General features: G+C 51.7%; 9 protein-coding genes across 9 annotated transcripts; 4 read left to right on the forward strand and 5 right to left on the reverse strand.

Moving 5' to 3' along the window:
• Positions 1 to 586: 586 nt before the first annotated feature.
• On the forward strand, positions 587 to 2,204 carry VC83_05167 (uncharacterized protein; the record flags this gene model as incomplete). The annotated part of the gene is made up of 5 exons (XM_024468792.1): positions 587 to 819; positions 1,021 to 1,125; positions 1,178 to 1,318; positions 1,388 to 2,141; positions 2,202 to 2,204. 5 exons carry the CDS (start codon positions 587 to 589, stop codon positions 2,202 to 2,204), a joined length of 1,236 nt encoding a protein of 411 aa, XP_024323975.1.
• An 818-nt stretch (positions 2,205 to 3,022) lies between these two features.
• On the reverse strand, positions 3,023 to 3,415 carry VC83_05168 (uncharacterized protein; the record flags this gene model as incomplete). The annotated part of the gene is made up of 2 exons (XM_024468793.1): positions 3,023 to 3,226; positions 3,305 to 3,415. The coding sequence occupies 2 exons, from the start codon at positions 3,413 to 3,415 to the stop codon at positions 3,023 to 3,025; spliced, it is 315 nt and encodes a 104-aa protein (XP_024323968.1).
• Positions 3,416 to 3,571: 156 nt separating this feature from the next.
• VC83_05169 (uncharacterized protein) lies at positions 3,572 to 6,105 on the reverse strand. The gene is made up of 3 exons (XM_024468794.1): positions 5,842 to 6,105; positions 5,083 to 5,783; positions 3,572 to 4,962 (listed from the first exon to the last, which is right to left on the reverse strand). Exons 1-3 carry the CDS (start codon positions 5,924 to 5,926, stop codon positions 4,294 to 4,296), a joined length of 1,455 nt encoding a protein of 484 aa, XP_024323967.1. The 5' UTR covers positions 5,927 to 6,105; the 3' UTR covers positions 3,572 to 4,293.
• A 306-nt stretch (positions 6,106 to 6,411) lies between these two features.
• NSP1 (FG-nucleoporin nsp1) lies at positions 6,412 to 8,447 on the forward strand (the record flags this gene model as incomplete). Its single annotated transcript, XM_024468795.1, has 2 exons — positions 6,412 to 8,202; positions 8,256 to 8,447. The coding sequence occupies 2 exons, from the start codon at positions 6,412 to 6,414 to the stop codon at positions 8,445 to 8,447; spliced, it is 1,983 nt and encodes a 660-aa protein (XP_024323820.1).
• Positions 8,448 to 8,782: 335 nt separating this feature from the next.
• Positions 8,783 to 9,307, reverse strand: VC83_05171 (uncharacterized protein; the record flags this gene model as incomplete). The annotated part of the gene is made up of 4 exons (XM_024468796.1): positions 8,783 to 8,789; positions 8,892 to 8,927; positions 8,997 to 9,128; positions 9,195 to 9,307. 4 exons carry the CDS (start codon positions 9,305 to 9,307, stop codon positions 8,783 to 8,785), a joined length of 288 nt encoding a protein of 95 aa, XP_024323821.1.
• A 730-nt stretch (positions 9,308 to 10,037) lies between these two features.
• On the forward strand, positions 10,038 to 12,211 carry BMH1_2 (14-3-3 protein). Its single transcript, XM_024468797.1, has 6 exons — positions 10,038 to 10,231; positions 10,744 to 10,820; positions 10,880 to 11,186; positions 11,240 to 11,481; positions 11,539 to 11,609; positions 11,661 to 12,211. Exons 2-6 carry the CDS (start codon positions 10,760 to 10,762, stop codon positions 11,769 to 11,771), a joined length of 792 nt encoding a protein of 263 aa, XP_024323818.1. The 5' UTR covers positions 10,038 to 10,231; positions 10,744 to 10,759; the 3' UTR covers positions 11,772 to 12,211.
• A 179-nt stretch (positions 12,212 to 12,390) lies between these two features.
• Positions 12,391 to 15,433, reverse strand: CDC14 (cell division control protein 14). Its single transcript, XM_024468798.1, has 3 exons — positions 15,013 to 15,433; positions 14,415 to 14,735; positions 12,391 to 14,361 (listed from the first exon to the last, which is right to left on the reverse strand). Exons 1-3 carry the CDS (start codon positions 15,062 to 15,064, stop codon positions 12,830 to 12,832), a joined length of 1,905 nt encoding a protein of 634 aa, XP_024323819.1. The 5' UTR covers positions 15,065 to 15,433; the 3' UTR covers positions 12,391 to 12,829.
• A 262-nt stretch (positions 15,434 to 15,695) lies between these two features.
• VC83_05174 (uncharacterized protein) lies at positions 15,696 to 16,062 on the forward strand (the record flags this gene model as incomplete). Its single annotated transcript, XM_024468799.1, has 2 exons — positions 15,696 to 15,733; positions 15,792 to 16,062. 2 exons carry the CDS (start codon positions 15,696 to 15,698, stop codon positions 16,060 to 16,062), a joined length of 309 nt encoding a protein of 102 aa, XP_024323822.1.
• A 3,327-nt stretch (positions 16,063 to 19,389) lies between these two features.
• VC83_05175 (uncharacterized protein) lies at positions 19,390 to 19,881 on the reverse strand (the record flags this gene model as incomplete). The annotated part of the gene is made up of 1 exon (XM_024468800.1): positions 19,390 to 19,881. One exon carries the CDS (start codon positions 19,879 to 19,881, stop codon positions 19,390 to 19,392), a length of 492 nt encoding a protein of 163 aa, XP_024323823.1.
• Positions 19,882 to 24,222: the final 4,341 nt, after the last annotated feature.

Below are 24,222 nucleotides of genomic sequence, written 5' to 3' on the forward strand. Positions count from 1 at the left end.
AACGAATTACCGGCTTTAAAGGGCTTCTTTGAGGTAAGTGCGCATATACATCTCGATCATGCCCCCCCCAATATATACAGGAGTGCTCAGTAGTTGCTGTTTGCGCGTCCCACCCTGTGCTCTCCCCCCATAAAGTTATGACCTGCCCGGCTGCATTGTCCTTGAGTGAGGTCATCGTACGGTGCGATTGAAGTCCCAATTGTCCTCGATAAATGCTGCCCATGCTGTCCATGACATGTTGTCTCCAAGTAGGAGAGATCTATGTGATAATTCTGGCTCCATTCCGCCAGTGCGCAATGCGCCGAGAAGAGTGCGATCGAAGTGAGGTCGTGGGGCTGCTGTAGAGTGACTCCCAGCCCCATCCCCCCAAGAATGGTTGCCGTCGGTGCCTCGCCGTCGTCGTCGATGCCTTGCCGTGAACCCCACAACGCGTCACACAGGCTTACCTTTTTGCCCAGAATATTTCCTTCGACGCTTCCTCCCTTCCTCCACACAACCACCCTTCACCTTCACAACACCTTTTCCAATCTTGCACAAACACTTTATTGCCATTGACAAACCTAACAACCCATCAAGCTTGCACGCCATGTCTTTCCCAAGCTTCGATCCCTCGCAGGGACAACCTGCTCAGTTCACCGAGAACGGAAACACTGGCCTCACCCAGGGTCAGCCACCGATCCAAAACATGCAGCAGAACATGCCCGGCATGCAACAAACTCCCCAGGGCTCCGATGCCCAGGCCCCTTTCCAGGGACAAGGTGCTATGGAGCAAGGCCAAGGTGGATCGACTGGCGCTGCTGACTCCAAGACCACTCTCTGGTAAGTTGAACCTCCTCCCCCTCCTGGTGTAGATCTTGGGCCATACACGACCTTGATACCCAGGGGTAGCAAGGTTGGGTTCGTTCAGCGTGAAGGTACAGATTCAAGAATAATAGCTTGATAGCTCTTTATTCCCCTGAATCTGCTTCACCCCACGCCTAGCGTAGACCTTTGTCCTTCATGCATACTAACCTCCAATAGGATGGGAGAGCTGGAGCCATGGATCGATGAGAACTTCGTCCGCAGCGTTTGGTTCGGAATGGGCGAGCAGGTCAACGTCAAAATGATCCGTGACAAATTCTCTGGGTAAGCTCCAATCCTGCCAACTGACCTTGTTTCCGATCTAACAGCATTTTAGCAACGCCGGCTACTGCTTCATTGACTTCACCACGCCTGAGGCTGCTGCCAAGGCTCTTTCCTTGAACGGATCCATGATTCCCAACACTTCGCGCCCATTCAAGCTCAACTGGGCTTCCGGTGGCGGGCTCGCTGATAGACGGTCAGAATCTCGGTCCTTATTCCCCGTGTTTAACACCTTGCTTGAGACTTTTGCTGACTATCATTGTAGTGATGACCGAGGACCCGAGTTCTCTATCTTTGTTGGTGACCTTGGCCCAGAGGTCAACGAATATGTCCTGGTCTCGCTTTTCCAGTCCAGATTCCCATCTTGCAAGTCTGCCAAGATCATGACTGATCCGATCTCCGGCATGTCGCGTGGCTACGGCTTCGTTCGCTTCTCCGATGAGGGAGACCAGCAGCGCGCTCTCACTGAGATGCAAGGCGTCTACTGCGGCAACCGCCCCATGCGTATCTCCACCGCAACCCCCAAGAACAAGTCCGGCGGTGGTGGACCACCTGGTGCCATGGGCGGTATGCCTGGCGCCCCAATGGGAGGCAACATGGCCCCTGGCATGTACTCCATGGGAGCTCCCCCGATCGGCTACTACGGTGCCCCCCAGCCAATGAACCAGTTCACTGACCCCAACAACACCACCGTCTTCGTCGGTGGCCTCTCTGGCTACGTCACCGAGGACGAGCTCCGCTCTTTCTTCCAGGGCTTCGGGGAGATCACCTACGTCAAGATCCCACCCGGAAAGGGCTGCGGCTTCGTCCAGTTCGTCCAGCGCCACGCCGCTGAGATGGCCATCAACCAGATGCAGGGTTACCCCATCGGGAACTCCCGCGTTCGCCTGTCTTGGGGACGCTCCCAGAACAACTCTGGTCCCGCTGGAACCCCCTACAGACCGGCTCCACCGCCACCACAGTACCAGGGCATGGGCATGCCACCATCCCACCCCTATGGAAACTTTGCTCCTCTTAAGGTAAGATTGAAAACCCCTGTGAAATATGTCAGAAAGTTGTCTTGCTAACCACCGATCCAGTAAAAGCATGAATGATTCTTCCGTGTCTCTCGCGAATGGAGTTAGTTAGTCAGCACTCACCGGCGTACTTGCACTTGGCTTGCCTGTTTGATCTGGCTTCACTTCTGCTCATCGACTTGCCTGGAGCTACCGTTTATTACTCTTAGCGTTGCCTTGTCAAATGATGGGCGGGGATCTGCATTAACTTAACGACGGCCTATGTACAAAAGTGCATTAGAGGGCTCTTTTTATCACGCGACGACGACCTGGGGGTGCTTCGGATCAGTAACAAAATGTTTTGCGTGCTTGGTTTTTTGTGCTTGCTTTTTTTTCTTTTTGCTGGCTTGTCCCGTCGAGGGGTGTTTTTGTTTTTGCCGCCATCCTGTTTTCTTCGCGGCGCTTTGTCGCCTAACTTGAGGTTCGGTTCTGGTTTGATTTCGGAGCTCTTTGGGCCTTCATTCCAACCTGTGATTTTCGAGTTTGTGGCATCGCCATTTGTCGAAGAAACATAATTATCTGATGGATCGGTCAATATATGTGTCTCTTCTTCCTTTCGACGGGATTTCGCGCAGCTTACCTACCTACTACTAGTTTTCGTTCTCTCTCTCTTCGGAAATCTCGTTTTTTATCATAGTCGTCGTCGTTTTCCAGTACCAAACTCACGCCAAAACGAATCAACACACACACAAGAAAAGTTTTTAGACTCTCAGGGATTAACATACGACGGACGGCCTATTTGCGGCTTCTTCTCTTTTTTTTTCTTTTGAGTTGTGCTCTTTCGAGGGATGATGGATGGTGAAGGTGTAGATCGGGATGAATTGAGAATGGAGAGTGGTAACAGATCAATTGAGAAAATTTGATGAAGGTTGTTTCCTTTTGCTTTGGTGCTGCTGTTGTGTTGTGTCGTGCTGTTGTTGGCGTTCGTTTGTTCGTACGTTGGCTTGGCTTGGCTTGGTGATCGTTCGTCTGGTTCGTGTGTTTGGTGAATGCTCTGTTGTGTGCTTGTGATCGATCATGTTGTTGTTTCGTGATCGGCGTTGCGTAATCTAAGTGAGGGTGAGGAAGATGAGGAAGGGTAAGTTGCTGATGGGGGTGATGGTAAGTTCATGAACGGGGTGAGTTACCTTCAGCTCGGCCACGAGGTGAACTCTTCTCGGCGTCCTCGTCGTCGTCATTGTTAGATCGGCGCGTCCTTTGTCCTTTCGCCCATTGACCTCGAAGTTCTTTGTGCCCATTGTGCCGTCGTCCTCGACGTTTTGTCCTCGACACTTTCTATGATCTATGATAGATAGGTGGCTGTTTTGTTTTCGTTGAGGGGGGTGAAGATGTTCGTTGAGAGGGCGGCAGGTAAGGCGGCTTAGTCGGCGTTGCCGCTGTGTTCTGTGGACTTCCGCCAGAGGAGGGGGGGGGCTGGCGGGGCTAGTCTACTCTACTTTGCTGTGAGTAATGTCTGGAATTAGAAATCGTTGCCGTCGTGTTCTATGGGCTTCCGCTATAAGAGAGGCTGGGGCATTACTCTATTCTACTCTACTCTACCCTAGTTTACTCTGCTATACCCCTCGTAGCATCTCGAATGAGAAATGGTTGACGCCGAGGTGGGTGCGGGTATGGGGTAGGGATATGGTTCTTTATGGAGGATATAGTGTGGATGGCACGTAGGAGGCGTGAGTGGCTCGTAGAAGGCATAGACGATTTGTAGAAGATACGGATGACACGTAGATATAGATGATTTGTAGAAGCTACGGCATATATCAGGGGGTTAATCAATGGTATGAGTTAGAAATATATAATCATTTGCAACTCAGAGACTCCATGAATCCTGGTGTACGAGACGACATAGCTCGTAGAAGATACGACAGCATGACAGCACGTAGAAGGCACGAGAGCAAGCAATCTAAGAGCCAGAAAATTGTATTTGCAATCGGGAGTGTTGTATTAACTCTTGTCTCCTCTGGTATCCCTAACGCCGCTCTCATGTACAGGATATAAAGAAAAACAAAAACTCCCGCCATGCACCTCCATCGTACAACTCCTTCCCACCACCCCATCCAGCGCAGAGATAGCCCAGCTAACCCCACCACCCTCACAACCTACAGCACCTACACCACACCCCCTATTTCCTAACCTTCCTAGCATGCTGCACCAAATTCTCAATCACCCCCTCAAACGCCTCCCTATCCCCCAACTTCTCATCCGTCCTCCTCGTCCAATACTCCAGCACCCCCTCCGCCGCCCCCCTCAACCCCTCCAACACCTCAACATGCTCCTTCAGCTCCGCATCCCTCAGCCCCGTTAGCGCTTCATCAGTCGTACTACACAACCTCCTCGCGGCCCCCAGATCCAGCGCCGGCGCTGGCGGCGGCCCGCGCCGCCTCTTCGATTTCCCAGAGGAGTCGACGGAGGCGGAACTCCCGTTGCTGTCACCCTGTAACCTGGCCACTGACCCGAGTCGCGCGTCGGAGGAGGTGCGTGGGGAGGCGGTGGATGGGAGGATGAGTTTCGCTTGCTTGCTCGCTGGGAGGATTTCATCCAAGTCGATCGGCACACCTAGCGAAACGAGGAAGAGACGCCGGATGCGAGAGCGTAGCCAGTTTGGTGGGTTGAGAGGGGGAGGGGCGCTGAGTTGGGCCCAGAGGGAAGCGGAGCGGGGGGTGGGGAAGAGGGAGGTTGGTGGGGCGGTGGTGACCGCGGGGGGAGAGGGGGGGAAGAGAGTGTCTAAGTAGGGGGTTGTGGCGGCGTGGACTTCGGCGGGGGAGTCGAGGGTGTCGAAGGAGAGGGGGGGCTGTGGTGGTGTGTTAGTAGGATTGGTGGGTTGGGGGGGTGTGGCAGATGGGAGTTGGGGGGGTGCTGGGGGATGGGATGGGACGGTTGCGCAGTGCATGCATGTGTGTGTGTCACTTACGAGGGATAAAGAAGCTATCTGCGGTAAAGACTGTACAGGTTGTGCACCCGCCTCCTGGAACCCGTCGTCGAAGTCCCCAAACTCCGCGTCCTCGTCCCCCTCCTCGAAATCGTCAAAGTCGTCGCCGAAGCCCGCATCCTCGTCATCCTCATCACCGTCGGCGTCAGCGTCGTAGTCGCCGCCCGGCGGGGGTAGCGCGTGGCTCACAGACGGCGGTCTGGCGGCACTAGAGGTTCGTGACCTTGTCTCGGACTTGGGCGCAGAGGGGGAGGTAGGAGAGCGCGGCCGCGTACCTGAGACGTCTCCTCCCTCCTCCTCTGCTGAAGTAGCCCCAGAATCCGGGGTGTGGATGATGCGGTCGGGCTGGGCGTCGGCGGGGTAGACCTTGGGCGTGCTGGGCTTGTGGGCGTGGCCCCGGATGGGGGAAGGGGGGGCCTCTTCGAGCACCGTCTGTGGGATGGGCGTCAGAAGACGAGGGACTGGGTCGGTGGCAGAGGAGGATTTCTTTTCGACGAAGGCGACTTCGTCGGGTCGGGCGTCCTCAGAGCGCTGGTCGTAGGCTGCTGTCCCGGGGACTTCGCCGTAGCTGGCTTCGTGGTCGACTCGCTCCACCCGGGTCGTGGGGATGGGGGATGCGGTGCGGGAGTAGGCCGCGCGGTCGCTACGGGCATCGGAGAAGTGGTCGTCGGAGTCGGAGGATTCTGGAGGGGGTGTTAGTTATGTGTATGGACTGGTTGTGGGGGGAGGGGTATCGCTCACCCAGCTCGTGGGCGCCGGGGTCTTCGATGGCCTGGCTTGGAGGGGAAGGGGGGGCCAGCGTTGCTTGCGTGTCGTCTTCGGCCATCGTGGGTTCAGCGGCGTCGAAGGACGCAAACTATCGTCCTTGGGGGCACTGAAGGCTTTAATGTAGATAGAACTCTAGCCCATGGAAGCGCTCAAGATGTATCGGTGAATAAAAAGTAAGTGTATGGTCGAGGGGGGTCTGGGCTGTGGTCTGGGTGCCAAAAAATAATGAGGCTCGCTAAATCCCCAATGATCGACCCATGGGTGCTTTGCGCGCCTCACGGTAAAAGCTATCTGGGCTACCACTTGGTTTATCACGTTTTACGTCTAATACCCTCGACGCTTTCCTCTCAACCCCACGCACGCGTCCAGATCTGTAGAGGAGGACGAATTCACGCACCTGGCCCACCTGCGTCCGCCCCGGATCCTGTGCGCTGCAGAATTCTGCCTCGAAACAAACGAAATACATGACAATAAGCTCTTCGGCGACATAGCTCTTGCTGAATTGCCATCCTCGACGAGCTCAACGGACGAATCTCGCCCAATATGTCTTTCAGCTTCGGTGCCCCAGGTGGAACTGGTGGCAACCTTTTCGGACAATCAACCACACCAGCGTCATCGGGCGCGCCCACGACGGGCCTTTTTGGCCAGCCTACGGCAGGCGCCACGGATAACAAACAGACCTCAGGTGGCCTCTTTGGGGGTGGAGGTGCTGCAGCTACGACAAAGCCAGGTGGGTTTTCTTTTGGCGCTACGCCAGCTTCGACAGGACCGTCGAATATGTTCGGGGGAGGCGCTGCGAAGCCAGCCGCATCCGCGCCTTTGTTTGGGTCTGCAGCCACAACCACTGCTCCTGCTGGCCGCTTATTCGGGGCAACTACTTCTGGCGCCACTGCAGGTGCGACCCCGGCAGCGGCTCCAGCTGGTGGACTCTTCGGTGGTGGCTTCCAGGCCAATAAGCAGCCCTCCTCCTTTGGCAACTTCTCCTTCGGCCAGAGTGCAACTCAGAACCCACCCAGCTCTACACCGACCACCAGCTCATTCCCTACCCCGAGCAAGCCAGAGACGCCTGCAGCACCAGCCAACCTCTTTGGCGCCGCAAGCAAATCCGCAGGTGCACCAGCTGCTGCTCCAACTCTTGGCTCAACTACACCAGCTCCAAACAAACCAGCTGGCAGCATGTCCAGCTTCCCTTCATCTACAACCCCAGCTGGTACACCAGCAGGTGGCAACGCAGCGGCGCCATCTCTGTTCGGTGGTTTGAATAAACCCGCTGCTCCTGCTGGTGGTGGTCTTTTTGGTGGCCCCAAGCCAGCTGCGGCTGCGGCTCCACCTGCGAGCGCGGCACCAGCTCCTGGAGGACTCTTTGGCGCGGCGAAGCCTGCTGCACCAGCAACCGGGGGACTCTTCGGGGGCGCCATGGCCGCGAAGCCCCCAGCTGCTCCGGCTACCACCGCTGCGGCACCCACGGGAACCACCCCAGCCTCCTCTGCCCCCGCAGCTGCAGCTGCAACTACCGCGACCCCTTCGCTTTTTGGCGGAGGTGCAGCTGCGCCTCCTAAGGCTGGTGGCCTTTTTGGTGGTGCTGCTGCTACCACCGCTGCTGCTGCCCCTGCATCTACCACTGCACCAGCACCTGCTGCCCCAGCAGCCAGCTCTCTGTTTGGTGCCACCGCAGCGACATCAGCGGCCGCGCCGCCCACTGCAGCAGTTGGTGCCGCGCCTGCTACTGGTCTCTTTGGTGCTAAGCCTGCTGCCATCTCAGGAGCTACCCCTTCTACGGCCGCACCAGCGACGGTGCCCGCAGCTGCTGCAGCTACAGCTCCAGTGGCAATCAACCCAAATGTCTCAACCGCTGGGCCTGCGCCGCAGATGTCCCGTCTGAAGAACAGGACTATGGACGAGATCATCAACAGGTGGGCGAGCGACCTTTCCAAGTACCAGAAGGACTTCCAGGAGCAGGCAACAAAGGTTGCATCCTGGGATAGACTCTTGGTTGAGAACGGTGATAAGATCCAGAAGCTCTATGTCAGCACGTTCGAGGCGGAGAGGGCTACATCCGAGGTAGAGAAGCAGCTTACTGCGGTGGAGAACATGCAGGGGGAGCTGGAGGGCTGGCTGGATCGCTACGAGAAGGACGTTGATGAGCTCTTCAACAGGAATCTGGGATCGAGCGATAACCTGCAGGGTCCGGATCAGGAGCGTGAGCGCATGTACAAGCTGGCTGAGAAGCTGGCGGGACGTCTGGATGATATGGGCAAGGATCTCACGAGCATGATCCAGGAAATCAACACGGCGTCATCGAGCTTGAGCAAGGCTGGGAAGCCGGATGATCCGGTAAGTTTTGGATTTTATGTGAACTTTTGGCTGCACAATCTAACACCATACAGCTACAACAGATCGTCAAGGTCCTCAACGGACATCTGTCTCAACTCCAATGGATTGATCAGAACGCCGCTGCATTGCAAGCCAAGGTCGCAGCCGCTCAAAAAGAGGGTCGCAGCCTCGGCGCCAGCATCCACGGCGACAACGAGTCCGAGGCATCCCACGAGATGCTCCGTTCGTATTTGGGCAGGAGGTAATGGGTGGTGGTCATGAAATGGGTGGTCATCACGAAGGAAGGACGAAGGAAGGACGGGGACAGGATTAGGGTATATGGAGTTTTTTCCCAAAAGAGGGTATGGAGTAGACATTTTTTGCTCATGTATTTGCGAGTGGAAGAATTTGTATTATTCAGGAAGATATTCGGCCGCAGGTACCACGTGGGGGGAGGTGAGAGTTGTATATGGGACCAGTAGAGAGTTACACAGGCCGAGGGCTGTCAGTGATGGTACACTGTTAATGCACCGCACAATAGGACCTCTGTCCGTTACCAACTATTTAAATACAGCCACGCGTGAATCCTCCTCCTCCAAACTCAACTCCTCATGGCGCCACGGAGATCGGTATTCAGCTAAACGGAGAGAAAGCCTCAGCTATGCCCAGTGTATCCAATGCGTGCCGTGGGGGTGTCGCGGCATACTCACTTTTGCTCGCCGCCCTGGCTCTTGGTGTACTCATCACTACAACAGAGACTCCGTCAGCACTCCGCTCTATTATAGGATCCGTAAGGTTGCAAAGGGGAATCTCACATATCCTGCTCGAGCTTCTTGATGTGATCCTGCGATTTCTCAAGTCTCTTCTTGAGTTCCAGGAGCTTCTCCTTCTCGCGCTGGCGGATAGCGTAATCCTCCTGGGCCTTCTCGCGCTTCTGGAACGCATCACTGTAGGTGCCGCAGCTTATTAGTCAAGAGCTCCATCGATCTGAGGGAGGTGATGATGCAACGCACGTTTGTCCAGTTGGGCGGACGGCACCGGTATCACCGGCACCCATGGCGCGGGCAGTGGTTGCGAAAGCGCGGGTCGCGGGGCGCGTGGCCTTGACGATGGACTGGCGGAACATATTTGTGATTGTGTGCTGTTGTTGGGGATATGGTTATGAGGTAGTAGAGGTGGAGGCAGGTTTCCTTGGGAGCCGATTTCATAAGCTTGAGCTCGTTCCTTGGCAACGGAACGGGCAAGCTCGGATATGTTGGTCACGTGACTGATGTATGCTGTAGAGAGCGGTATATTTGTCACGTGAATGTATGCTGTAGAGTAGAAACCCTGAGCGGTATATTAGTCACGTGATTGATGTATGCTGTAGAGTAGAAACCCTGAGCGGTATATTAGGGTCACCTGATTGGATGACGGGTGGTGATACGTAGAGTATGTCATTGGGTGTGCGTGTAGAATTGCAGCGGAGGTGTATCCAGTATCGCCCAGCAAGAACCCAGCAAGCACCCAGTAACACACCGGTGTGGCCTTCGTCCTATGTATTGTGCTGTACCCCGTACTGTAGTGTACGGGGAATATTCCCCGACGGCCATGTACAGCGCGTCAAGACATAAATATAGACGTAAATATAGACATAAATATAGACATAAATATAGACATAAATATAGACATAAATATAGACATAAATATAGAAATAAATAATTTAAAATACCTACAATTTCCAATAAAATATAGCGATTTGATATGCCCATGCCTTTAATTTTTGGAGAAGCGCCTGATTGCGCTCCTACCACAGTGCGCGCTCTCATCCCCCCTCACTCCTTTGATCGACACTACCCCTTCCTTATTAGGTTTAGCTCCAAAAACAGCGAGAGGTGGTTGTTCCATCCGCTTCCCACCTGCTTCAACCTCAACTCACCCAAACCTCAAAATACACAATATTTCCCCTTGACACGCTTTATAATCTCACTTTACCTTCGCCTTGATCCGTCTTCTGTCTGATCACCCTCATTATTCGTTTAGAACCTCTCATCCCCTCTATAAAAGACAGGTAAGCACTTTCTCCTTATGTTGTTGTTGCTTGGCGATCGTTATCCGCCATTTCACCCCCCAAGCCCTCCCCTAACCCAATTCCATCGGACAACAACATTACCCTTCAATGGGCCCTATATCTTGCGCCATCCGGAGCGCCTCATCGACATATCGCTTTATCATTGTCAGCGCGGCTTTGCGACTCTCGCTTCCGTTGTTGTGATGCCCGACGACCCCATTCGGCACGGGAACCATGGAGGGGTAACACACATACCTGGCACCTTGTCCTCTCATACCATCAGCTGCACGGCATACCACAAGCACAAAGCCGACTATATCTAGCTGGATGCCAGTATTCCTTTCGACCATCCTCCAGACACCAATCGTCCATGTTCACCTCTGGCCGTCCAGCTTGCCCTAGACGCATCTAGCGCGACACCTAACACCACGTAACCCGCACGAGGCTTATCGGCCATATTGGCCTTCCAAACAAACGTCAGTACATCATTTACTAACGTATTCTGATCACAGCATAATCCCCGCAAAAATGGGTTACGAAGATTCTGTCTACCTTGCGAAGCTCGCAGAGCAGGCTGAGCGCTATGAAGGTAAGTCGTTCTATACGAGGTCCGGCGCGTTATCGTCGTCTGACTTGTGGTGTTTACAGAGATGGTCGAGAACATGAAGAATGTCGCTTCTGAAGATCAAGAGCTCACGGTTGAGGAGCGCAACCTTCTGTCCGTTGCCTACAAGAACGTTATCGGAGCCCGCCGCGCGTCGTGGAGAATTGTCACCTCGATTGAGCAAAAGGAGGAGTCGAAGGGAAATGCCGGCCAGGTTACTCTCATCAAGGAGTACCGCCAAAAGATTGAGGCCGAGCTCGCCAAGATTTGCGAGGATATCCTTGAGGTTCTTGACAAGCACTTGATCCCATCTGCCCAGAGCGGAGAGTCCAAGGTTTTCTACCACAAGATGTGAGAATTCACTCTGGAGATACGTTGACAGCAGCTGACGCGATCGACTATAGGAAGGGCGACTACCACCGTTACCTCGCTGAGTTCGCCATTGGCGACAAGCGCAAGGAGTCCGCCGACAAGTCCCTCGAGGCCTACAAGAACGCTACCGAGGTTGCCCAGACTGACCTCGCACCAACACACCCAATCCGTCTTGGTCTTGCCCTGAACTTCTCCGTGTTCTACTACGAGATCTTGAACTCCCCAGACCAGGCTTGCCACCTCGCCAAGCAGGCCTTCGATGACGCCATTGCTGGTATGTTTTGCTTTTGTATCACACAGTATTCTTGGCGGTAACTAACACAAGAAACAGAGTTGGACACCCTCAGCGAGGAGAGCTACAAGGACTCCACTCTTATCATGCAACTCTTAAGGGATAACCTGGTTTGTTTACACCCATCCCTACATTTGTGAACTGCCCCTAACGAAATATAGACCCTCTGGACCTCTTCTGAGGCCGAGCCAGCCGCCGAGGCCGCTCCTGCCGAGGAGAAGACTGAGGCCGCTGCCGCCCCAGCACCTACCGAGGCCAAGGCCGACGAGTAAATTGACAAAAGCTGGCGTTCCTGATCGGTCATGCGGGTTACTTGTGAAGTAAAGGGGTTGCTTTTAGCACGTTTTCGCATAACCTATTTATCGACACAAACGACGGAGCTTTTTGGAGGTTCATTCACAGAAAATCTTGCGCGCGCTATACTTTTGTGATGGAGGCCCCTAATGCGTTCAAGGCCATCTTTGTTACCTTTTTTGGCCTTGTCTAGTTTGTCAAGAATAGAATTTGCCCCTGCACTGGCCGATGGCGTCTTCCACCCAACCTTTTTTGTCGCTCTCTCTTCTCTCGATCGATCAAGCGTAAACACACAAGACAAAGATTCCTTGATTTCTTTAATCTCCGGCGGGGTATAGAGGTCTTACTACCCGAGTGGGCGTCTCTATCTCACTTAGACAGACTATGAATAAAAAAAAGCATTTGCACGTTCAGTCAATGAGTAGCAATAATTATGCCCATTGTGATATGTTTGTTGACCCTTGAGTACGTCGATAATATCATGTATGGCATGCATACAAACATGTGACTGGCCACTTCTCGCGTCTCATCATAACTCAAAATTCACTCCTGGCCCATACAAACAAACAATCACAACTTCAAATATAGTAAATAGAATTCATGAATTTGTGCTTTCATTGATGTCTTCTCGGTTAGTAATCTCTATCATCAACCTCATCATCATTCATCCTCCAGTAATAGTCCAAACCAAACCCAAACACCAATAATGGTTTCTTAAAACCCAAACAACACAACCCCCATAACATCAAAACGCCGGCCCAGTTCCCAAACTCCAAAAGCTGAAAACAAAACAACCAAACCACACTATGCTGCGCCCAAACGCAATAAAAACTAGGCGCCCCCGCCTAGCTATGGAGACGATGACTTATGCCCATGCCTATGAAACGCCCTTCTCTTATGCAAACTACCGGCTCACGAAACGACGTACAGGAATTCGTATACACAGACAACAATGCAGTGCAAATCCGTCGACTTTCTATGCGGAACAAAAACTCCAGGGAGCAGATGATGCCTCCCTAACAACCGGACAGACGGCTTAGATGCCAGACGCCTTGCGCGTAGCAGCAGTCAAACTGACGCTCCCGACGCGACTGCTGGCCTTGCGGACACCCGCGGGCGCCTTGTCGCGCATGAGCGAGTCAGCGCGCTTCGGGCTCCCGCGAACCTTCATGCCGATGGTCTGGGATCCGCTTCCCGACTTCATGCTTCCGGGCGTCTTGGGGCAGCCGCTGCCAATATTCTCAATATCGTTGCTGCTATCGTTGTCGATGGCGGAGTATATAGTCGTGGTAGTCTGGCTGACGGAGCGTGCCTCGCTGCGAGCGGGCGAGCGCGACGACTTGCACGTGGTGCGGACGCGCACGTTCCACTCCTCGTCTTCGGATTCGCCGTGCACGGATTGGCGGTGGATCGAGATCATCTCCGTCTCGCGCTTGACGTCGTTGGCTTCCTCGGAGCTGCCGTAGCTGCCCGTGTTGCGGCCGTAGGGGTGGTGGCTGTCGTGACCGCTGCGGCTGCCCTTTCGTGGCTGGCCTGGTGTGGGAGCAGGGAGGCAGTCTTCTTGGACTCCGAGGCTGTTGCGCTCGTTGTCGACTTCGCCGAGAGGAGCGCGTCTGTTTTGGATGCCGTTGGGAGGGGTGGCAACTTGTGCGCTGTTGAGGCGGAATTTTTGGGTGGCCTTTGTGGGGGTGCTTGGTGCGGCGGCCAACTTGGCCTTGATCTCCGACTCGATCTGAGCGCGCATATCGATCTCGAACTGCTCTCGCTCCCACCACTTGCGGAAAGTGCCTTGGTTCAAGTGAAGCCAATGCTGCTGGGGCCCGACCACCATCCCGGGGCGCATGAAGCGCATAAATGCAATAATCTCGTTGGCACTGAAGCCGTACCTGTAGATGAGGTATGCGCCAATGAGGCATCCAGTACGTCCAAGTCCGGCCTTGCAGTGGACTGCAATGCCCTTCTTCTTGACAGTGATGGTCTCGTGGGCCAGGGTGATGAATTTGCGAACAGTTGTCAACGGTGGGCAAGTGCCGTCATCGAATATCATGTCGAGGTGCTCGATACCCAGAGCTGTGAAATATGAGGGAGAGTACAACTCCGAGTTTAACCTGACGACAAGGCCAATCTGGCGCTCGGCGAAATGTGTGAGCACATTCTTGAATGGCTGGGGGAGTGTAGGGTGGGCGTCCACCTCGTCCAATGTCGAGGGAAGGGTAGCATACAAAGGTGATGACTTGGCGATTGGCGCCACAGGTGTATGTTGGGGAGAAGCAAAGGCAAGGAAGTCGGGAGTGAGCCAGTTGAAGTCACCTTGGTCCACACGCTCGTACCTCTCATATTCCTCGAGATCAAACTGTGGTAAGGCGCAGAATCCCTCCTCCTTCGCTCTCCACACGCCGTAAACAACATCTTGAACGGTGATGCCGTAATCAGCCTGGCTGTAGCCAGCGTCGCGGAAAGGCATCATAGGTGGATCGGCTTGAGCGATCGGCGCAAGAGCAAGATGAGGAGCCCATGACTGGATCAACACCATGTAGCATGCGAGGAGGCAAGCGGCATTTGCGCGGCCTAGAACGTTATTGTCAACAACATTCCATGCGATTCATGGAGACTCGACATACTGCGGGGATCAGCTTTGCTGTAGAAAACCACAGGCCTCGCCTTGTTCTCGGGCGCTCCAAGGATATCATGGAATTGGACGGCGAAGCGGTACAGGTGTCCGATGTGCAATGGTCCAAAGTCGTGGTGGAAAGCATTGTAAAGCAGGGTATCGTCAACAGAGAAGTAGCATGGTGGGTTCTGGTCCTTTGCTACTGGTTCCGGGCCATCAATAGCCCTGCATGAGCGCTTTGACGGGGATCGCCTCGAAGGTTGTTTGTCGTGATATGGGAAGTAAGTGTCGGGTCCTGGGGTAGATGTGTAGGATGCTAGGTATAAACGGTCTGGCAGAAACGTTAGCAATGATTCGGGCCCTTGTTGTTTGCGCCCAGCAACGAGGGTCTCGGTGTCGGATATTGAGGGACCCATTTAAGACCAAACAAATACTTGGATAGTGAATGATGGTCCTGCAATACTAAATGGCACGGGGGGCGATATCTAACATGCTCCCGTGCCATGGTATCTACACGGTGGAGAGCAAACCAGGGCATGGGAGAAATATGGCGCCGACGGCATTCCACAGAGACACATGTTGGGAAGGAGCGATTCTGGAATGCTTACCTGGTATATACTCAATGATCTGCCCATAATGGGAGCGCACGGTAGAAGGCATGATGCAGATTAGATTGCTGTGCTGGTAAACAAGATTCAAGGCAGTGCGACTGCCAGGCTCTCTGTGTTATACGTTTCGTTGCTTGATTCAAACAGCAAGTGAAGCAGGAGCGACTCGTGTATAGTAGTTGCGCGAAGGAAGTATTGGCTTTTTCTAGTTGCCAGGGAATGGCAGGCGTGATGATGTGGCAACGTGCTATTGACCAAACATTATCTTCGATATGGAGCAGGAATATGAAGCTTGAACTCGTCGCTGGAGTAGGAATGAGACTCGTCAACCTTCTCAATGTCGAAGGAAGAAGTATATAGCTGGGCGAGAGAGTAAATACAGGAGATCGTTGGTAGAAGTCGTCTTGTTGGTATTTTGAAGACTGGACTGTGCCTCTCTATTATTATACGAATAATCCAGAAGCACTGTTTAGGCCTACGCTGCCCCAATTGGCCATATGTTGTTGTTTACCCCTCAATTCAACCAATCATAGGCCGGGCTGCTAAGCGGGTGCGCTTGTCATAGCAACGCCTCTAATTGTCTGGTCCGTGCCGCGGGGTTTTGAGCCGCCACGAACCTGCATTATCGACACCACCAGTCGCCCAGGCTACGACCCCGAGTTTCAGCTATACTTTGAGTTACTATGGCTGTCGCCGTGGACCCAGAGTTTCCTTGCTCGCTGTAAGGCAGATCAGATCTTGAACCACACTAAATAAAATATCCTCTGACATCTTTACAGCGTCATTGACATCCCGCTGCCGACTGAGCGCCTTGCTTCCTTTGCGTTGCAGGCCCTACAGGTTGACAAGGAGCTATCTGCGCTCGTATGCCGCACGCTGACTCTCGTTGCGCCGACGTCGGATGCGAATTGTGACAAGACTGTGCTGCGCACCGAATACAAGGCTACGACGAACAGAATGCTTCGTGTTGCCGTCAATGGCTTCATGGAGAGCTTGTCTGTAGCCCTGTCTATGATGGAGGAGTTGGATGTTGATGTACTGGACACATGAAACGGAGGGCTCTTCTATTGAACCCAAATCAGATCTGTGCAAAAGGGCAACAGTTTCGCCGGAGAAGCCAACTTGGCGCCGCCAGCACCGGATTGCGGAATCGTCTCCATCCGGTACCGCCCTTGGAATCGATAGTAACAATATCTATTTGCTATACTTTCGATCTACCAGGGCAAGGCCACAGATAAAGGCTGTACCCCCCCCCCAAAAAAACCATGAAAGAAAAAGACTCGATATATTCTCAATAGGTAACAGATCACATACTGTGTTTCAGGATATGGTGGTCAGTAGCGAGCTATTGGACCGTTGCAATGCATAGATAGGTGCACACAAATGCAGTCTACCAGAATCTGGAAGTTGCGAAACACAAATCACGTTCCAGCTATGTTGTGAAAATGACTGTCCGTGACTCAACTTGTAGCCGTAATGCCACAACCTCGAGACATGAAATCCTAGACGGCCGCCGGTTTAGCCAACTTATTGTATGCAGTATGGAGTTGTATATACTCTACGACGAGAATAACGTCACATACGACCATAGACTCAAGAGAATTGGGCATCTCTGCCGGAGATGGTCGCTGAATGCAACGACTTTGAGATTTCTGTTGATGGAAAACTTGATAACCAATTGCTGTATCGCGTGAACGGTTCCAAGGCCAATGCTGCTTTTATCTGACAACACCACCACACGAAACGGCCAAACGTACACGGCCATCGCAAAATAGAAAGATGCAAGGCAGACAAAGCCCTCTGTTTTCCAATGTTGGAAGTCGGCTTTCCAAATCCCGGAAACGGTAAATCGGCTGTCCAGAGGTTGATTGTCCCGAGATTGATCGATTACTCGCCCAAAACCTCCCGACCTTTGGTTCATTGACCACTCACCTCCAACACCTCTTTATTCTGAGATTTAATTTATTCCATTTTTTCTAAAACAGCCCAAGTCATCGTGTTTACATTTCAGACAATGTTGCAAAACACTCAGGAGCATGGCTTCGATGGAATCAACCAACTTCTAGCCAGGGAACAGAGGCTCCAGAGTCAAACTCACCGCAAACAGCTTACACAGCCTTCAATTAAATCCTATCGTCACTTGGAGAAACGCTGGTGCTAGTAAGTAGACCCGTTCATGATAAGTATCATGTTTAACCCCAACAGGTACCATGTGAACATTGGCCTAGCGCGCAACACGCTATATATACTGTAACGGTCGGTCATCACCACCCCGTTACACCTAGACGGGGAGAAATGTCTCGCAAGGGGGTCTCCTTGTCCAACTCCTGGGCGCCTAAAGAATTTCATAGCCTGGTATGCTGAAACTAGCATTGGCACATTGAGAAGCAAGCCTACACAAGTCTCGATGAAAACCGGTTGCGAGACTTGGGCGCCATGATCTATCAAGAGACAGGAACAAACATACCGAAAGTGCTCAACGAGCGTGTCTGTGGGGTAAGCTTTGCATTCCATGTATATTTCAATGTTAACAACCTGTTAGTACATCGAAACGGAGCTTGCCAACACACACGGCGTTGAAGACGCCCTTAGAGAGAAAGACCCTCGTTGATTCAGTTGATTTATTTCAACTCCTGCAGTACTTGTAGACTCACGATTCGTATGACTTCCAGCATCCTCGTTACCGATCTCAGATTGTATTCTTGATACAGATCATGGCATATACTAGAGCTCGCCTAGGCACTATAGTAGTCTTTTCGGCTTATGCTAAATCGAATGACTCCTTAAAATACAAGGTAGGAACATCTCTAATATATGAAATTAAGGCTCCGGCTTGCGAAGGGACGGAGAAACTTTGCGAGGTTGGTACTCTGTTCGCCTTGTTCCACGCCAATAATTAACACAGAGTAGATCTACTGTTGTGACCCTCCACGAAGACCGCAAGTGTCGAGGGCCAGCGTCTTGACCTTAAAGCTGTTCTTCGGCCATATAACTTTCGCCGCGGTACGGCTAACGCCATAGCTGGTAAAGTCACAGCTGAGAGATACACGAAGTTGTTGAATCACACCACGAAGACATCCGCTGAATATTATGCCTCAGATGAGGTTAAGGTAGACTTGCAGAACCTCTTCGTTAACGCGGAGCAAGAGACAGAGCGTCTAGATAAAATGCACACAGACTCATATTCTTCAAACGAGCATTTCCAGTAATAGTATGGGTCAACATACGACGAATGCTAATCTACAAACACGTCTCTGGAGCCCAAGCCTTAAATCCAGAGAACGCATCACCGGTTTACAATGTTATCTACGCCGACCATAATCATTTACTCGAGTACCATCGAGACTTACGCACTCTGGTTCCTGACGTAGGGTACTCAGTGAGAAGATCATCAACGAATACCTGATCGGCGGCACGGATCACATTCCACACGGTCTTCTGAAAACACTTGACACCTTCTCCGCAATATACGTTCCAATTAAAGTAAAGACCCACTGGATACCCGCTGTGTTATATCCAGGCTCTCTCGGACAACGAGGGCGTTCTGAGGTCTATGACAGTCATCAGCATGGACCAGCAATATCATGACTACGAGCAACGTCTTTCAGTTCCTGAAATTCCGACTGGGCGATGAATACAAGTCCGGAGCTTGTAATGCAATCCGTTGTTGAGGCATTTTGAAGGGATCGCCGGCACCGGAGCTGAACAGGGTAGGCAATAGTCACAGGAATATTAGCAAGGACTTGCAGAGCGACGCAACACGGCGGATTGAGTAAGTTGAGGATGGCTGAGTGTAAAAAATACGCGTTTACTTCCACCTCAGACTCACTCCTGCTCCTCTTGCTGCTTTGACACGCTGTCATCTGATTCTCAGTTTGCCTATTATCTCTCTTCAGACGCGAAGCTAGTCGGGCCTAGTTCACCAAATATCTTCTCAACCCTTTCCAATCTTGCAAATCCGCCCTGCATCCACAATGGACATCGCTGTCTTAATCATCGTTTCGAGTAGCGACTCAAATCTTCATAGCCATCCATGAGTTTACGGTTGGGCCGGCCAGTTCATGAACCAGCTCAGTTCACGGTTGGGCCGGAACATATATAACGGATTCACATATAAACTTGATCGTAATATCTTATATTTCAGGCAATTGATCGATGCGAGAAATATTAATGTAATAACATTAGAGACCTTGGTTAAACGAAAGCATTACCGTCGGAATTGATCATTATCAAGACGCCCCTTTCCATCAACCGGTCTGATGAGCACACTACAAAAGAATAATACAGGCAAATATGTGCTTATAGAGTCAATTGATAAGTCAACACCGGGCCATAATACCAGCTCTTGCAGTGGCCTGTTTGTGCTAATAAGCCTACTCAACGACGAGACCTCCCACAACTAAACATCTTTGCCTTGATGTCTTCTAACCAGCCATTAACTGTAGTCTTCAATTTATGAGATGGTCTAGTAGGGTCAAGGTCAGACTCATCATCCATCTCGGAAAAATCAGGGGCTTGGAACTGATCCCATGCGTCTCCTGTCCTCCACGGGGCGCCGACGGAGGCTTGTCTGCTTCCTGTTCCGAGATGTTGGATGGGCTGTTCGGCCCATAGACCTGGTATATTATTTTGCAGATTGCTGGATTCCTCCAACTGAGAACCGTAGTCACAGAAGCAGCTTTGGGTTCCTCCCGGCTGTACATCAGCTGGCATGACTGCTGCACCATGTGGGAGTTGTCGGGCTCTTTGAGAGTTTATTGGACTCATTCTATCTTGAGATGGCTCTCGAGATACGAGAGGGTACGGCAATGAAGGAGAGCCAACGAACGCATCAGACCTCGGAAGAATCTGGGGATAGGGGCCGTCCATTATAGCCTCTGCACCGGTTGCTTGCTCTGGATTACTCGAAATAACCGGGAGCTCGGTTTCACCTAGTTCTCCAACGCCAGTTGCCTCTGGCGCTTTGATCTCCTCATACTCATCCTTCGGTCGAAAATGGCGACTGACCTGACGAAATAAGCTTGCGAGCCTTGCGGGCGGTGTAAACAAATCCTCGGGGCTTAATACTTCCGAACCCCCCAAATCTGCCTGAACTGCAGCCTCTCTGTTGATCCTCACCGTTCCTAAAGACGATACCTCTTGCAACCTTCAGTTTGAGCCTTAGTGCTAAATTGTCAGGTCTGGGGAAATTTGCAGTGAGTTGGACATCCCGCCGGCGGTCATCCAATGGATAGCTCTCATCTAAATCCCGTCGCCGAGTAACTGGAGGAGAGGGTTTCGCTCGAACAGTAGAAGCTCGCGTCTTTAGTCTAAACTTCGAAAAGAAATGTTGTGTTGTTCGCCCTACCTGCGGCTCGGAATCATCCATTGTCAGAGGGGCCAAACATTGCTGGTGTGGGTGAATTGGAATCGGAGACACAACATCGACTGTGCCAAAATTGTCGCGGCCTCCGGAAGACGGGACTTTGTCAAAAGGTCCAGCCTGGCCCAAATAAACCCCTGAATTCCTATGTTGGTTGCTTTTTCCAGAAGCTTGAGTGAATATGAATTCACTTCTTGGAACCACTAGGCTGCCATCGCTCCTGTACTTTCTGGCCGAGAATTCCATCTGGTTGTGCTTGGAGGAGTGTTTATAACGCCGAAGAGGCATGGAGCTGCTCTTGGCATCTGACGACTCGGCATAATTTTGACTCGGTGCATCGAATGAGAAATCTCGTGGCCGGGTTGAAGACATTGAAACCTCTGGTATAATGTCCGGCTGTGTTGAAGATGTCGAGTTGGGCCTTGCTCGGAAATACGGACTTGACTTGTCGCGCTTGTTCTGTGCTGATATCGAGCGTTGAAGAATAGGGGTAGTTGCCCTTGTCTCGAGATCTTGTGGAGCTTGTGTTGGCGCTACCAGATCTAACTTATTCATAAATCTCTCGTCGCTGTCTGTCTTATCTTTTTCTTATACCTCACGACTGAGAGGCTTCCTTTTAACATCATGAATCGCAGCGCCTTGGCTGCTTATCGGCAAGCCGGACTCGGTATAAGTGCGAACGGGGCCGCCAGGAGGGCCAAACAATTGCTGCAAACGTGGAGATACGGCATAAGATGAACTATAACTCAAGGTGGGTTCATCGACCGCTTCGCTGGGTTGGTTTTCTGGCTCGGTATGAACAAGGTTTCTCAACTTGTAATTTTCCGTACTGGTGCTTGTTTCGATGTTTGTGATGGGCTTTGATTGGACTTTGTGATTCCTACGTTGTGTTTCAAGGCAGGCGATTTAGTTGATCCCGGCAATGACCTGTGGTGTTTTGCATTTTCTGGCACTGACTCCGAGTCATCTTGCAGTAGTAGCTTGCCCCCACCAACATATGAAATATCGGCAGGCTGGCTCGATAGACTCTTTGTATATTCAAGTGGCAATAAAAGTTGTTCATTTGCGAGGAAACCACGCCCCTTTAAATCAGTCATAGACAGATATGACCAGTCTGAGCTTAGCTCCCGATCTTCGTGGATCGTTTTTTCAACAAGGGTGGCGGCGAAATGCCCTCCAATTCTTCTGCGGCATTACACCTCCCTGGCTTCATTAAAGTCTTCCGTATAATCATAATATACAGGGGAAGGTTTACGAGCTTTATTTTGGATTGGGACAGATGCTGCTGTGCGAGTGGGTAAATGAGAATTGCTACTGGAGGCCACACTCAGGTTAGACTTTGATGGCGATTCTGGTGTGTCGATATGATTCGAACATTCGCGGGGTGCATCATCTCGTTGGATCACTGGTATGCGTTTGAAACCGTGTGGCGAAAGACTCTGTCCAGTGGCCGCAGGTGTGGATCTGTTTACATCTGAGCGAAGTGATAAAGGGCGCAGTGATACATTCTGGCAGTTCTCTGGCAGTTCGGACTGCCGGTTTCTCTTTGAATCTCAACTCGGCGATTGTAATCGACTGCCCCTCCGTCAGTAAGTGCGGGTGAACTGGGCCGAAAGCCAGGCCTTCTCAGCCTGACTGGGTACTGAAATGAAGATCGTGGCCGTTGTGCATCATTTGGGTCCATCTGACTGCTGAGGCTAGTAGAAGAGTGAGGGTTTGTGAGCCTATATCCCGAGAACAAAGAAACGTTCATCGAGTATGAACGTCTGTCTTGATCTTCCAAGATCTTTGAGCTTTCGGAGGATTTCTGACTCGAGTTTTCGTATAACGATGCAACTTCTGACGTGGCATCTCTGCCGAATGAAGGTAGTCGACTTCTGTCATCAATGGTGGAGGGCAAACTGAATACCCGGGGCCCATGGTATGGTAGTTGAGATTCCGCACGGCGGTAGTTGCTACCGTTGCTCCTTGTTCTGCCTGCCGCCCTGGTGATTGCAGGATGGCGAGGAAGTCTGGAAGGCTTGATCGAAAAAATCCCAATGTCACCAGTTTCGGTAGTATTCACAGCATGCTATTCAGCCCGGAAGGAATGAGGAGGGGATCCTTATTTTGCATGGCGAGATTGTATGGGCGATGGGCTTCATGTCCTGGCTTCGAACCAGGCTGATTCTGGCGAGACTCATTGAGCAGCTTCTGGGTCGCAGACCGCTGCTCTGCTGAAGTTGTTTCGTCCATTTCTGCCCTCTGCAAATCCGCATCTGGTAACAGGGGGGCCTCTGTGGACGTTTCAACAAAAGGTGTCGAGTTAAAGCCGACGAATTCACATATGGAGATACCTATGTTGGGACCTATCCGACGACATAGGAGATAAAAGGTAGAAATGCAGTAATATCGAACGGGGACCTTTTGAGTAGTGGAATAAAAAACGATCTGACGGCCTGTGTACGAGCGCTCACAGAGATGGACGCAATGAAAGCAGGCAGAAAGGAAAGAGAGAAAGAGAGAAGGGGAAGTGAACAGTAGTCTAGCTTGCCGTTGGATTCTCAAAGAATTAGTGGAAGGAAGGAGGGAATGACAACTACTAGTATGAAGAGTAGTACAGTAATCACTGCCTATAGCGGACTCGGCTATAGCGGAAACCTCCTAATACCGAACCCCTTCCCACAATCACGCGAATTTTGTATGGCAATACCAGAAACCTCCTTATACCTGAATTCCGGCCAAGATCCTTAACTTCCGGTATAGAAAATGGCACCTCCACCACCCAAAAAGCCTCGAATCTCAATTACGAATGCACAAAAGCAAGCTTTACGAGCTTGGTACTATGATCCTACAACTCAGAGCACAAAGAAGACATTAGCAGATGCTTCAACTTGGTAGAATGATCAATATGGACATACTTTGAGCTCTTCGACTGCAAGTGAAATACTATCCTCAAAATACACCTCTCTTGACACTACTACTTCTACAAAAGCATTGATAATACCAAGAAGACAAGGAAACCAAAATGGGAAGTGTTAGAGAAAGCTCTTAGAGAATGGCTTTACGATTGATGCAGTCCAGACTAATAGTCCATAGACTATCGGTCCAGTCTGCGTTTTACAGACCAGACTGATGGTCCAGTCTATGTCCATCAGACAGACTGTTGGTCCAGTCTATGTTTGTCAGACTGGACGGATGGTCTGGTCTGACTGAAACAGACTGACCAACCGTCTGGTCCAATGATCTCAGACCAACTGTCAGACTAATAGTCCCAATTTTCCTGCACGTCCTCCAAGCCAATTGAAGCCTGGCCCCTAACGCCATCGTAACCATGCTAGCCCTGTTGGGCTTAGCGATTCTCAATTCCTGTCAGTGGTTAGACTTCAATTGGCTCAGAGAGAGAGTGCAAGAGCTTTTCGGTCAAGTAATTTCAACCTACAGAGCTAGAGGTAAATACGTCTGTCCACGTGACGGTATGAGTGTTTATTTTTCATCATCAGTATATATTTTGGGCCCAGTAACGGTGCCAGTGATGGAATCGAACATGTGTGCAGCCACAATTTACTGCAAAACCTATCACAAGTCATGTCTTCTATTGGCGATCTCTCAAGTAGTGCTTCTGGCTGTAATAGCCGTCTGGACGATTCTGACCTTAACTTAGCCACTTCTTCTTCGGCAGCTTCCTCATCTTCAAATCCTAGCGCCCCCCGCCACAAGACATCCCCTATCTGGCAACATTGTCGACTAGAAGAGGGCAGGAATATACCAGCTGCCTGGGTTGATTCCAACAGAGGAAATGGTGGTATTGCCAACCCTGCTTTGACAGGAAGAAAGCAGACAAGAAGTACAACTGCTCTGGTGGATCG

This window comes from Pseudogymnoascus destructans (assembly GCF_001641265.1).
Source record: "Pseudogymnoascus destructans isolate 20631-21 unplaced genomic scaffold scaffold_11, whole genome shotgun sequence".
In the NCBI taxonomy this organism is placed as follows: Eukaryota; Fungi; Ascomycota; class Leotiomycetes; order Thelebolales; family Thelebolaceae; genus Pseudogymnoascus; species Pseudogymnoascus destructans.